The sequence below is a fragment of the Euprymna scolopes genome, chromosome 5 (assembly GCF_053919585.1).
Source record: "Euprymna scolopes isolate OS-2025 chromosome 5, ASM5391958v1, whole genome shotgun sequence".
In the NCBI taxonomy this organism is placed as follows: Eukaryota; Metazoa; Mollusca; class Cephalopoda; order Sepiida; family Sepiolidae; genus Euprymna; species Euprymna scolopes.
Genome location: NC_136486.1, coordinates 75205675 through 75219766, shown reverse-complemented (window position 1 = coordinate 75219766; position 14092 = coordinate 75205675). Strand labels below are relative to the sequence as shown.

At 33.8% G+C, this 14092-nt stretch overlaps 1 protein-coding gene across 5 annotated transcripts in view; it reads left to right on the top strand.

The window, feature by feature from the left end:
- Window positions 1–14092, top strand: part of LOC145276856 (uncharacterized) — a 252348-nt gene that overhangs the window by 19798 nt on the left and 218458 nt on the right. For all 5 annotated transcript variants that reach the window (XM_080128248.1, XM_080128247.1, XM_080128249.1 and 2 more), the window contains exon 2: window positions 12302–12437. In XM_080128248.1, coding sequence (XP_079984374.1) covers window positions 12369–12437 — 69 coding nt within the window. In that variant the 5' untranslated portion in view covers window positions 12302–12368. The remainder of the gene's footprint in view (window positions 1–12301; window positions 12438–14092) is intronic.

Below are 14092 nucleotides of genomic sequence, written 5' to 3'. Positions count from 1 at the left end.
TGAGAAAATTAAAGTTTCAATAAAAGAGAGATCTTTCTAGACAGGAAATTTTTAAGAATTAATTCAATTTTTCGTAAATACTCCTCAGTCAATATTTTAGGGACCCCTATCATATGGTCCAATTTCAAATAAACCTCCAATTAAAGAATTCGCTCGAATAATTCTTCCTTAAAAATCATCTAGAATTCAGGAAAATTTCTTTCGTTAGTCAATATTTCGTTAGAAATTATAAAAAATTAAGAGAATATTCGAAATGTAATAGCATAATTTTTCTTTAAAAAAAAACTATGAAAATTTCAGAGAACTCTCAAAAAAATTAACGTAATCATGTAACAGTTGTCTTTTGCAAATACTCGAAAATTTCAGCTCCTTTTATTCCTAATAAAAAACAATCGAAGACATCATTTAATGTAATTTAACAAAGCATAAATAATTTTGTTCTTTAAACTTGGAGGAAAAAAAGAACAACAAGTTAATTCGTTATTATATGCCGTTTTGCAAGCCACCATGGGGATTTAGTTATACAAGCACTAAAACGCAAGAGGAAAGGGAGAGAGAGTGAGTGAGGGGGGGGACGCGAAGCCCTCACTAACTTTCCACTGCAACACCATTGCATAATCACACACACAAAAAAAAAATCTTTGACAATTTTAAAAATCACTCTCTTTTTCGTCCTCAAAAACTTTAAAATCGTAACGGAATGGGAGAGAGAGAGAGGGGGGCAGAGCGGTACCATCAAACACCCCACCTCACTTATAACGGTGAGGCTCAACCGGGCCATCAACTCACTTTTACATGTGTGCTATTGTTTTAAACTAAATGATTGATGTCTAAGGGCTGGTAAATGTAAACAGTATAACGAGTTTTAAAAAAATAACAAAATAGAAAAAAAAATCTTATTTTGATCAATTTTGTACGGCGCTCACACACAAAAAAACTTTCATATTATGTACCTATTTACTATGCCTCCCCACGGGACAGAGTTAGACACCAGGGTCGTTTTTTAATGTGGAGAAAAGGTACAAAAATACAAATTGTCTCAGTCGTGAAGGATTTCTCCACCACTGAAAGAGAACAAGAAATGGAAGTGCAGCATCTGAAGAACAGATACTACACTTTGATCTTGACCAAAAGGCCAAGGATGTAATCCAAATTTTTACCAATAACATTTTCCTTTTTTTGACAAAAAAATCAATAAAAAACATTATCAAATCAAAAAGTCCCTTTATTTTTCAGTGTTAATAGTTACCTAACCTGAAAAAGGTCATATCAACTGTTCATGAAATAAAGTGTTGAAATAGTTCTATTTTTTCAAATCTAAACTGAAAAAGTCATGAACATTTTACAAGGTTCTTACATTTGCAAAGTCAAAAGCAATTTTTACAAAAGTCCTATATTTTTATAAACCTGAAATAAAGATCGGATAAAAAAATTGTTAGGTATCCTTTTTTTGTTTCCTTTTTTCTCTTTTAAATTTATTTTTTGAGCTTCGTGTTTGAAGGATTTTTTTCTTTTTCTTTCATGTAATAGCAACATGCATAGATATATATCTTGAGAGAGCGTGAGAGAGAAAGAAAGAGATATTGCATATTCTAGAGACACTTTTTTTTTTGTCTGTTTTTTTTTTCTCTGTGTAGAAGGGCACATTTCTTACTTTTTTTTTCGAAGGGTTATTTTTTAATACTCTTTTTTTAATTGATCTTTTGTAACTGTTTTCTTTGTTTGTTTATTCGTAGGTGCAAATTACATCTCTTTTTCAGGTTCTGAATTTTTTTTTGAATGCTTTTTTTCTTTTCTTTTGTGTGCATGCGTGTGTACTAATCTGCCATTTTTTTTTTTTTTTTTTTTTTTTTTTTTTTTTTTGCCTGAAATGTTCAGTTTTTAAAGACTGTGGACCATTTTTTTTTTTCTTTATTCGTCTAGTGGTTACAATTTTTATTGTGTCGTGGGTTTTTTCGGAGTCAGTCTTTCGTCTGAAAGCAACATTTATAACAGGTGGTACCGTAATCAATTTAAAAGCTTGAAGGGTCGAAATTATATCCGTGCTTGGAAACAATATGTCCTGGTCATAGTGCACCATTTATACCACTATCAGCCTGTCACTGATGTGTGACCGACAGACGTGTTATACTAAATGTCTTAAGAGTGGTTTCTGGAAGACGTAAAGATGGGCTAGTCATTAGGGTCTTTGTATCAAGAAAATCATACCTGAGATGTTGGATGTGCTGTGTGGCTCCTCCTTCTCCCAGAAGACATCTTGACCTCTTCACTCTAGGTGGCATTCTGACCGGAATTTTCCTTCATTTTCTGGACCGCTTCATTGTTTCAATGAAGGCATTTATGGCAGACACAAGAAAAACAACATGCGACACAATTGTAATATATATGGAACATAACTATTTTATTTTGCATTAGATACAATATATTCCAAAAACAACTTTTACAATTTAAAACTGGACAATAGGCTTTTCAAAGCTAAGCTAACTAACCTAACTAGTCTCCCCCCCCCCCCATTTACGAAGAGACAGAATATGCGTCTTTCACTTCATGGGGGTCGTGCAGGAAAGAGAGAGAAAGATAGCAAGGGAATTATGGGAAAGGATTTCTTTGTATCTCTATGCTCATGGCCAAATTACCACTCGGCCATGCTGTAGAGCGTATTAGAAACAGTGGCACGGAAAATAGTGCCACAATTTTTTCAAATTTTCCAAAACTAAAACAAAATGTATCTATTTTTGTAACCAGCGCAAACTCTACCCTGACTCAACCTTACAGATTGAAGGTGAAAAAATTCCATTCATAAACGAGCATAAGCTTTGTAAAATTGGATTACTTAAGAGGAACAGCTCATCGAGAACTTTTTACGTTGGGCTCAAAGACGACCATATTGTAGTCAGCTGGAAAGCAGGCAAATGGAAGAGAGTTCCACAGGTGTACAGTTCTAAAGAAGCTTTATTCATGGAATTTACGTTTAGGTTTAGGCACAGATAAAGAGTGGGGGAAATTATTGAGGGTGTTTTTAGCTAGACGAGTGTTACTCATGAAAGCTTGGCTGTCGGGTTTGTCGAGGGTGTTTACAGCATGGGAGCACAAGTGCTTGCAGTTCGTCAGAGCATTCACCGTTAAAATACTTGTAGAACTGGCAGAGGGACGCAACATTTCATCGATGGAATAGGGGCTGAAGCTTAGATGACAGTTCAGGACCTATCAGATTTGCAACTCTTTTGAACCTTGTCTAGGAGTGAGAGACTAGTAGCAGATGCACCAGTCTAAATAACAACAATACTCCATACATGGGCGAATGGTGGCCTTATAGAAGTACAGGATACTTTTGGGTGTTAGTAGTTTTCTAGCACAGTAGATGGAGCCCACCTTCTTTGCAGGGGTCCTGACAATGCTCTCAATGTAATTGTTCCAACTCATCTTTTCTGTGAACGTTAGGCCAAAGATTTTGAAAGATGTACTTTCAGATAAAGCCATTAGCCATTGCTATTGGTGGTAGGGAAGGTTGAAGGAAACAAGTTTAGTCTTGGCAGCATTGAATGTGACCATCCATTTTTGTCCCCATTCCACTACAGATTGGAGGTCATCCTCTAGTGTTTCTGCCATTTCTTTAGATATGTGTTCATTTGTTTTCCTGTCGTGCCTGTTATAGAGTGTGATGTCATCAGCATATATACCCATCTCAGGCAGTTTTGTCGGGAGGTCATTTATGAATATTAGGAATAATAGAGTTCCAAGAATAGTCCCTTGAGTCACTCCCGCATTTATATCATTGTTTAGATGTACGACTGTCAAGGACAACCTGGATTTTTCTCTTATCTAAGAAGGATTTAATTATGTTATGTATTCTTCCAGTGATACCATATGATCTAATTTTCTTAAGGAGACCCTCATGCCATACCCTGTCAAAAATCTATATATATAGAGCTACCGCTCTACCTTCTCCTGCTTTGTCCAGTGAATGGTATATATGTTCAGAGATTACAGTTAGGATGTCTGCTGTGGAACGGGCTTGCCTAAATCCATATTTTTGGTCAGTCAGAAGTTTAGCATCTGTAAGGTGATGGACAAGAGTTTGGTTAATTATGGACTCAAATATTTTGGCAAAAAGTGGGAGGAGGCTAATGGGGCAATAATTTTTTGGGTCAGTTCTTTTGCCAGAATTCTTGAAAATGTGTACCACATAAGCAGTTTTCCAGCAGTCAGGAAAGCAAGATTCATTAAGGCATTTGTTGTAGAATTTTGAGAGAACTGGAGCTACTTCGGCGGAGCACTTTTTTAATAGCACAGCCGAGATGAGATCAGGTCCACATGCTTTTGAAGTGTCAAGATTTTTTATGATAGCATGTATCTGAGCAGGGGTGATTTTCAGATCGTCTAGCATGGCGTCTGTCCGCAAAGGAAAGTCAGGCAGGGGGTGGTTAGCAGGGTCCAGTGTGGAGTTGGAGGCAAACCGACTGGCAAGCATATTAGTCTTCTCGGTTGCTGAGCAAACAACCTCGTAATTCTTGGTTAGTAGAGGAATTGTTGATTGCCCATTATTTACTACACTGTTGTAGATTTTCCAGAAGTCATGGGTTCCTAATTTTTATGCTTCGATGCGGTTTTTGGTGGTTTCAGTAAATTCTCTCTTAGCTGTCGTTATCTCTTTCTTGACGTTACTTCTAGCTTCTATATACTTCTGTCTGTTTGAACTGGACTTATGTCGGTTAAATCTGCGGTACACATGCTGTCTTTGAGCAATGGCAGTTGCGCAAGTCAAAGTAAACCATTGGGGAGAGTGGGGCTTGTTATAAAATGTTTGCATGGGAACATGTGCTTCAATTGCCATTTTGAACCATTCAGTGGTCTCATTTTCGCATTGTTCAGCATGAAGAGAAAAAATATTTCCCCATGGGGCATCTCTGATAAGATCCCTGATGGCTTCCCAGTCAGCCTTGTAAATATCTCGTTTTGAGCAATGGCTCTTTAGTTTTGGCTCTAGAGTTTAGGGCGATTTCGATGATTATCACTGCATGGTCAGTGTTCCGAAATGGGCTGTTGGCATTCGTTATACAATCATCAGGAACTGTGGTCAGAAACAGATCTAGAAATGATGTGTATTGTTCTTGCTGGTCTGGGAAATAGGTTGGAAACGTAACCATTTGTGATAGGGAGTGAGATATAGAGAAGCTATGTGTTGTGCTGCCCGCTGCATCTGTGTGAGCAGAGAATCCAAGCCAGTTTCTGTGGTGTATATCAAAGTCTCTAAGCACATGTACTTGTGCACTAGTGTTGAGGGAGAGTGCTGTGTCTATGCTGTCAGAGACTTTGTTTATTATGGTGCAGTCTTGGGTTGAGGGAGAGCAGTAGTCTAAAGCATGTAAAGGCTTGATCGTCTGATTCTAGGTTTGTTTCTCTAGTCATGGGGAGTGTATTACGAATGTAGACTCCAAGTCCGTGCATATGATATGTCTGTCAGTCCTTACGGCAGAGTAAGAGACATCCAGGCATGTTAAAGTAGTTAGAGGGGATGGAGGAGTGTAGGTTAGTCTCACTTATTGCTAAGATATCCGGAGTATTTGTTAGGAGAAATGTTTCAACATCAGCTAAATTAGTTCTAAGCCCATGGATGTTTGTGAATGCAAGCCTCAAGGTAAGAGGCAAGTTAGATTTGTTTGACCCTAAGCCTGGTTTAAGCTTAACTTTTGATTGAACTGTCATTTTTTTTTTCTTTAAAAGAGTTTTCGTTTAGGTATGGAGGAGCGGAACAAGAGGTTATGCAGAATATCAGACATGCAACACAAGTAGAACATCAGCTGACCTTTCATCAACTAGGGTTGTGGCCTCAGAAAAGGCCACTGGGGATAAGTGTAGGGTCCCTTTCCATGCGCGACATGGCACTACAAACATCCCGATATTATACAACTGTTAATGGAGCAGCTGCTCTAAGCATTACCAAAGAGTTAGGGTTCCTGTACTACCAGTCAGAAACAGCAGCCAGGAACTGTCAATCCGGTACCCTCAACCCAATCTAATTGCACAGGCATATGTGGCACTCAAGCACTAAGACATGTATAGATGTTTAGTGATGACTATTAAGCGGTCAGCATGTGATGGTTAAGGGCTGGAAGTTAAAGATTCCACTACAAAGTAGGAGTTTTAGTGGCAGCTTGTGGGGGGGGGGGGGTAGAGCAGATTGTCATACCTGTCTGACACTATGTAAGTCAGACATTTCGGCTCTCAAGTGAAGAGCACACATGCAGTTTAACCACTCATAGTGAATACCAGGATTCTTTCACCTTAATATTGTGACTCCTAACCAGGGCCACAATAGTTACAACAGGCCACAATCTGTCTCCCTCGAGTTCTTAATCATTTCATTCCCACTATTATGTTTTTATTTACATCTCTCTATTCTTAATCTGTTGGTCATTTTGTTCTCTAAATACATGGCCAAAACCTAACATTAAAAACGATCACTTTATAGTTAAGAGGAGGGTGTTACAAATATAGATTCCAAACTAGAATCAGACGACCAGGCCTTCATCTGCTTTAGACTAACCAGGCAACATAATGTTAGTTATTACATCTTCTCTACAGTTTTCCCTCGACCCAGAACTGTATCCTAATCGACCACGTCTCTGACAGCATAGAAGCAGCACCCTCCTTAGATACTAGCGTCTAAGTACATGTATTTAATGTCAACCACAGTAATTAGCAGCTGGTAGTATCACACAACTTTTCTATATCCCATTCCCAACCCATGTCTGAAATTTTCAGGATCAGCAAGCTTATTTCTGACCATAGTTCCAGAGGATTATATAACAAATTCCCATAGCCCACTCAAGAATGCTGATCACTTTAAACTCTGAATCACAAGTTGGAGAGCCATTGCTCAAAACGACAAAGTACTTCAAGATGGCTGACTGGGAAGCCATCAGGGATCACATAAGAGATGACCCATAGAGTGATAACTTTTCTGTTCCTGTGGAACAGTGTGCAAATGATGTTACTGAATAGTTCAAAGCAGCAATTGAAGCACATGTTCCAACACAAATTTTATAGCAAACCCCACTCTCCCCAATTGTTCACAGGTGGTAATTTCATAAAAAATTACTGTCGAGCAAGGAACCTAAAATGGAAACTTTTGAAAAGTAGATAAAATTTCTGATACAATGCGAAAAATAAAATAAAAAATCATCTCAATATTTCATCTAGAATCAATTGTACAGTCTTTTGAATATCATAAATTTAAGAAAATTCGCAAATCTGAAAATCTTCCTTGGTACTTTATGAAACTCTGTAATATTTAGATATTACTTTAAAAAAATCAAATTCTATTTATTTCTTTTTATGTTATAAGGATCATAAAATCGTTAAGAAAATTTGGACCTTTTTGCACCTATATTGTCTCATTCTAAACCTTTTTTATAACCGAAATAACCAATCTGCCAAATATTTGCATTCACTCTCAAATTACACTTAGAAGATGGCTTATGAATGTGTGTAAAGAATATATTCTGAATCTGCAACTTATACATAAATCAATAATTACCATTATATGTGATACCATAATTTTTTGTTGATTTCTGCCCAAATTACCAAAAAAAAGTATTTTGACCCCACTGTGTGGTTCACTTCTTGTTCAGTTGCCATTGCACAAAGGCAAGGCAGTGTGCATTCCACAGATTTCGCTAACAGATAGAACAAATAGACAAAAGTAAGCCCTTTGATAGGGTATGGCACGAAAGGTTTTCTCATGAAAATTAAATCATCTATATATTAATACGATAGAATGTGTTATTCACTGTGTCACAATTACATTTGGGTCGTTTAATTGTTATGTACTTCCATTTCTTGTCATAAATAATTTTACCAAGAAAGTTTGAGTTTCAGTTTTGATTATAGCTGATGGCACTTAAGTCATCTATTTTTTTTATCAAGAATTTTTCATAAGTTTTGGTTTCGGTTTTGATTTCGATTATGGCTGAAGGAACTCGAGTTATATATACATATATATATATATACATATATACATATATTTTCTTCATAAGTTTTTATTTCGGTTTCAATTCAAGCTAAGGCACCTAAGTCATATGGATATATATATATTTTTTTTTGAAATCACAACTTTATAATATCTAAAAATCGATAGAACATTAATACGAAATCTGCAAGAATTAAAATATTATATTTAAGCATACTTTATAACCGGACTTTGCTGAGCGTTCATGCTAGTTTAGATAAATATTTATTTCAGTTTTAACAAAAAAGCTACAATAATATCAGAATGTCTCCGTTTACACTGAACATCTACAGAATGCCAACATCAATATATTACATATGAATGAGTCCTCTGTGGAATTTCCACATGTCTTGCTAGTATTGTATTACTGGACAAATATTTTATATAATCAAATCTTACTTAGATGAGAGAAAAATCCAGGTTTTCCTAGATGGCTGTACATCAAATCGGCATAATTGTGCCACAGGGGTTAATCCTTGGACCTTTATTATTCTTGATATTCATAAATGACCTCCTCAAAATTATTTGAGATGGGTGTATTTGCTGATGACCCCATGCTCTATAACAGACATAAGAGAAAAATGAATAAACACATATCTGAAGCAATGGCTGAAACCTTAGCGGAAAACCTCCTGTAGTGCAATGCAGATATAAACGCATGGTATCATTCAGTGCTGCCAAGACTAGATTTCTTTCAATTACAAGAAAACCTTCCCAATCAATGATTGCCATGACTAATGTTACCTGAAAGCTCTTTAGCTTAACATTTACAGGCAACATGGATTGGAACAAATACATTGAGGGTATTGCCCCATCACTGAAATCTTGCATCCCTGTGCCTGTTTTACAAGCATTTTAATGGAATGTGCTTTGATGAACTGAAAGCACTTGTACCCCCTTGATGTAAATATCCCCAACTAACCTGACAAGCAGTAAAATCCCTACCCTACACTGTAGAGATCCCTAGATGCTGAAAAACCTTCTACTCTAATAGTTTCTTCCCTCAAACTGCTAGACTTTGGAATTCTCTCTTGGATCCCTGCTTCCTTTACTGTACTGACATGCAGAAGTTAACGTATAATGTAAACATATCTCGCTGCTCAACTCCCTACATAATGTCCCTGTAGATTTGGTCTCAAATAGTATCCCCTTATATTCAGATAGCACTGTGCCTTGTTTGAGATTTTGGATATCTGAAATGTCAAATATGTAATGATTAATATTTATATTTTAAGAGAACCCAAATACCCTGACTCTGATAAAAACCTTAAAATGTAAATAAGATATTCTTCTTGTGTGAAAACACTTTCTACTACATATGTCTATCTAACTAATAAACACTTTTGCTTTGCAAGGATATAATTGGCTCACTTAAGCTTCTCTTGTTTTACAATATTTTATTTTTATCTCAATTTTTATGTACTGAATATTTGTTAATGAAACCTTATTTCATTCTACATTTGTCTTTTTAGAGGATTTAGAAGTTTGTTTCAACATTTTAAGACTTTTTTATTTGAAGACATTGCATACAATGAGATGGTTGCAAAGTAGAAATAGGAGGAGACATACAGATGGAGAGAGACATAGACACATGTATCAATAGAGTGATAAAAACTGTACTGCTGATTACTAAAACTCTGACAAACATTGTCACGATGTTGGTTTGTTTGTCACATTATTTGAGGACATATTTTGATATTAATAAAACAGATGAGGGGGTTAGAAACTTTTTCTTTTAGTTCTCTGGAGGCCTCCTTGTATAGATTAGCGATCTTTTAAACTAACATATTTCAGGTAAAAACATTACGTACTTATGTGTCAAAGGCAAAATAAGTTATTTTTCTACTTAAATGAATAAGTGTTTTTAATTTATTTTAAAGTATTCTTTTCTTACAAATAAAATAGTGTACAATACATTACTGTTATGAAAGGCAAGATAAGTTATTTTTCTACTTAAATGAATAAGTGTTTTTAATTTATTTTAAAGTATTCTTTTCTTACAAATAAAATAGTGTACAATACATTACTGTTATGAAAGGCAAAATAAGTTATTTTTCTACTTAAATGAATAAGTGTTTTTAATTTATTTTAAAGTATTCTTTTCTTACAAATAAAATAGTGTACAATACATTACTGTTATGAAAGGCAAAATAAGTTATTTTTCTACTTAAATGAATAAGTGTTTTTAATTTATTTTAAAGTATTCTTTTCTTACAAATAAAATAGTGTACAATACATTACTGTTATGAAAGGCAAAATAAGTTATTTTTCTACTTAAATGAATAAGTGTTTTTAATTTATTTTAAAGTATTCTTTTCTTACAAATAAAATAGTGTACAATACATTACTGTTATGAAAGGCAAAATAAGTTATTTTTCTACTTAAATGAATAAGTGTTTTTAATTTATTTTAAAGTATTCTTTTCTTACAAATAAAATAGTGTACAATACATTACTGTTATGAAAGGCAAAATAAGTTATTTTTCTACTTAAATGAATAAGTGTTTTTAATTTATTTTAAAGTATTCTTTTCTTACAAATAAAATAGTGTACAATACATTACTGTTATGAAAGGCAAAATAAGTTATTTTTCTACTTAAATGAATAAGTGTTTTTAATTTATTTTAAAGTATTCTTTTCTTACAAATAAAATAGTGTACAATACATTACTGTTATGAAAGGCAAGATAAGTTACTCTTAAATAAGAAAAAAGGTACAAAATTTTATCCATACAAAAAAAAAAAAAGATCTTGTGACAAGAAGACAAGGTTTTACAACAAAAAAGTTTTTTTATTTTCTAAGACGATACAGACAAAATTTAGTCAACTGACAAATGCAAGTTTGGAGATCTCATCAGTTTCAACAACAACTTCATAAAAACATTACATTCACATCAACTGTTACTTAGAAAAGTGCCATTTGGAAATATTCCATCAATATTTGCAGTTACTGTAACACTTTTAATAACAGGCCTTTGCCTTATTTTCAGTTTTTCTATCAGGTTGGTAAATATTATTCAGAAATATTCATAACATTAGCTATACTAATGCTGATCTAAGATCTTAAAGGACTGGAAAGAGAAATGTCCTGATGATCTGATAAACACGCACCGTGTCTTTGAACTTTTAACTTATTTCTGTTTCAAACTAAAATTTTATCTTTTAAAATAACTCCACTTGCCCAATATTGAATTGCAGTTACATTTTATTCCTATTTCCAGTCCCACTTTAATAGCTGCTCTCTATGTCACTCTTTATTCTCTTCTATGCAGAAAAAGCGTTCTCTCACTCTGCGGAGCTGATTGAAAGAGTGAGCATTATTCTCACAAGATGAAGTATATTGCAGAAGTCAGTTTTCTATGGGTCCATGGTCAGTAGGATTTGCCACAGATCAGAATAAGACTTTTCCCTGAAAGTATTTTTAACAAAGAATTTCATGCATCTTTATTTCATCTGAACAACTTTTATATTGCATCTTGCAGCCACAAGCCAGTCACAAATTTCTATTTTATGACTTCCAAAATGGACAAGTTCTCTTTTGCATTCTGGCCATGTGTCATGATTGAACACCTTACTGAAGCTTTTCTTTGCACTTTGAGCATCTACATTTGTGTTTGTTCCCAACATGTTTTGAAATTTGACTCTAGTTCTTTGATTGTAATGTCAACTGTAGAACCAACATGCTGCTTTAGTTTTTCTTTGGCCTCACCAATAGGACTCCCGGTTATTTCAACTCCTTGAAATTTGGGATTACTCTGCACATAATGTATAACTAAAAAACAAAAAATCACTGTTGCTGAAAATAGTGGTCTAACTTGAGGTATGTTGGAAAAAACTATGATTAACAACAGAAGCAATTATACATTTATGAAGAGAAAAGATTACATTTTGTTTAAATGTAAATTTTATCAAAATAACCGAAAATGTAAATATCAATAGTTGAAATTGAAAGGAATTTCACTGTAATTTTTGTACCTAATCTTATTAATATATCTTATTAGATGAATAATTTTTTTTTCTCTAATTAACTTCTAATGATTCATTATATTTTAGAAGAAATTAATATAACATTATTATATTTTTCATAAGAAGGTTTTCTATTTTTCCCTATTTTCAATGTTGATATGAACTTAGATTGTATTAATTTATCATGACACATTAAGGTTTTTTATTGTATTTAAAATAAAATATTTGTTATAATTTAATTATTTTTACCTCGAATAATGGTCAATTTCATTAAGCCATTTAACTATAATTTAGTGTTTTGAGGTTTTCATTTTTCTTCTTCACAGGAGCCAAATAGGACAGTCAAAAAGCAGTTTGGAAGCAGCTGCTGAAGCTGCAGCCAAGGTGAATGCTATGCTTATTGCAAAAGGAAAATTAAAACCTTCACAGTTGGTACAACCAGCAGTTAATCCAAAGACAAAAGTAAGTAATAACTTTGTCTTATCCAACTATTAGAGTGAACATATTTATAATGGGTTTTAAGACATTTTTGTATAGTATTTATAAATATCTCTTCAGCAGCAGTAGAAAATATGTATTATCTAGAGTGTATTTAGTCTAAATAATAGGTTATGTTAAAATGGGGTACACTCTTAGCTAGTGCATTGAACAGGGAAAAAATTCAAGTTATTGTAACTAAAATTAACATTAGATCTTGTTGAAGTGAATTAATTAAAAAAAATGACAATAACAGTTAAGACTAAAATTAGAAAGAGTATATGTAAGCTTAAACAGAGTTTGACTTCAAGTGAATAAGTTGGGATATTTTCAAGATTGGAATATGGTTGAATGTTCTGTTGTGAAGAAAACTAAGAAATGTTTAAATTAATACTTTGAAATTACTACTACATCTTAGTAGAGGTATAGGATATTCTCTGGTATGAGTAATTTTCTAGCACGATGCAGGAAACCCACATTTTTGCTGCAACCTTGATAATGTCAATGTATTTGTTCTAATTCATGTTGCCTGTGAATGTTAACCCAAGGAGTTTGAATGATGAGCTCTTAGGTAGGGTGTTATTGGTCATGGCAATTGGTGGTTGAAAAGGTTTTCTTGCAATTGTTAAAGGAAAGAAACTTAGTCTTAGATGTTATCATTTATTTATGGGCCCATTCGACTGCAGACTGAAGGTCTTTTCTAAAGTTTCTGCCATTGGCTTAGATATGTGTACATTTATTTTTCCCTCACGTCTATTATAAAGTGTGGTGTCATCCCCAAAAATACCCATCTCTGACACAATTTGATCAGGTAGGTTTTTATATCAGAAATAAAGATCCAAAGATCAACTCCCTGAAGTACACCCACATTATTATCATGTTTAGATGGACATGATCAAGGACAACCTAGATCTTTTTTTTTTTAGGACGGATCTAATTATGTTAAGTATTAATCCAAAATACCATATTTAATTTTCATGAGAAGCTTTTCATGCTAGACCTTGTCGAAGACTTTAGATATATCAAGGGTTACTGCCTAGCTTTCCCTGCCTTATCCAGTGCTTGGTATATATGTTCAGAGGTGACAGTTAAAATATTTACAGTAGAACAGGTTTGTTTGTAAATCCATATTGTTAGAAAGAAGCATAGCATATTACAAGATAGTGGATTAGTGTTTGATTGATTTTGAGGCAGTATTAACTTTTAGCAATCCCTCATATTTCCCAATTTTTTCTGCCTACTGTGCACGCACTGATACGGGGTTTTTTTTTTTTTTTTTTTAATATATATTCACTTTCTACTAGGGTTAACAAAGTGCATGCATCTTTCTTTTTTCATTCATATCAAATATGACCTTTCCAGTGTTTGTGTACAGACACAATTACTTAAACCCCGCCTACTACTCTAAAAAAATGATTCCTCACATAAGTACATTACTGTAAAAAAAAAAAATGCTCCTTCACAGTAGGTATCCCAAAATTATTTATTTACTTTTTTATTTTTTTTTATTTTTAATCAATATACTAAAAAACCTTTTTAGGTATGCATATATTGTGCTGCAAGATATTGAAATAAATACCAAATTTATTTTGGTATCTCAATTAGTTATGGCAATTCAAAGTTAGTCAAACATTGAGTTT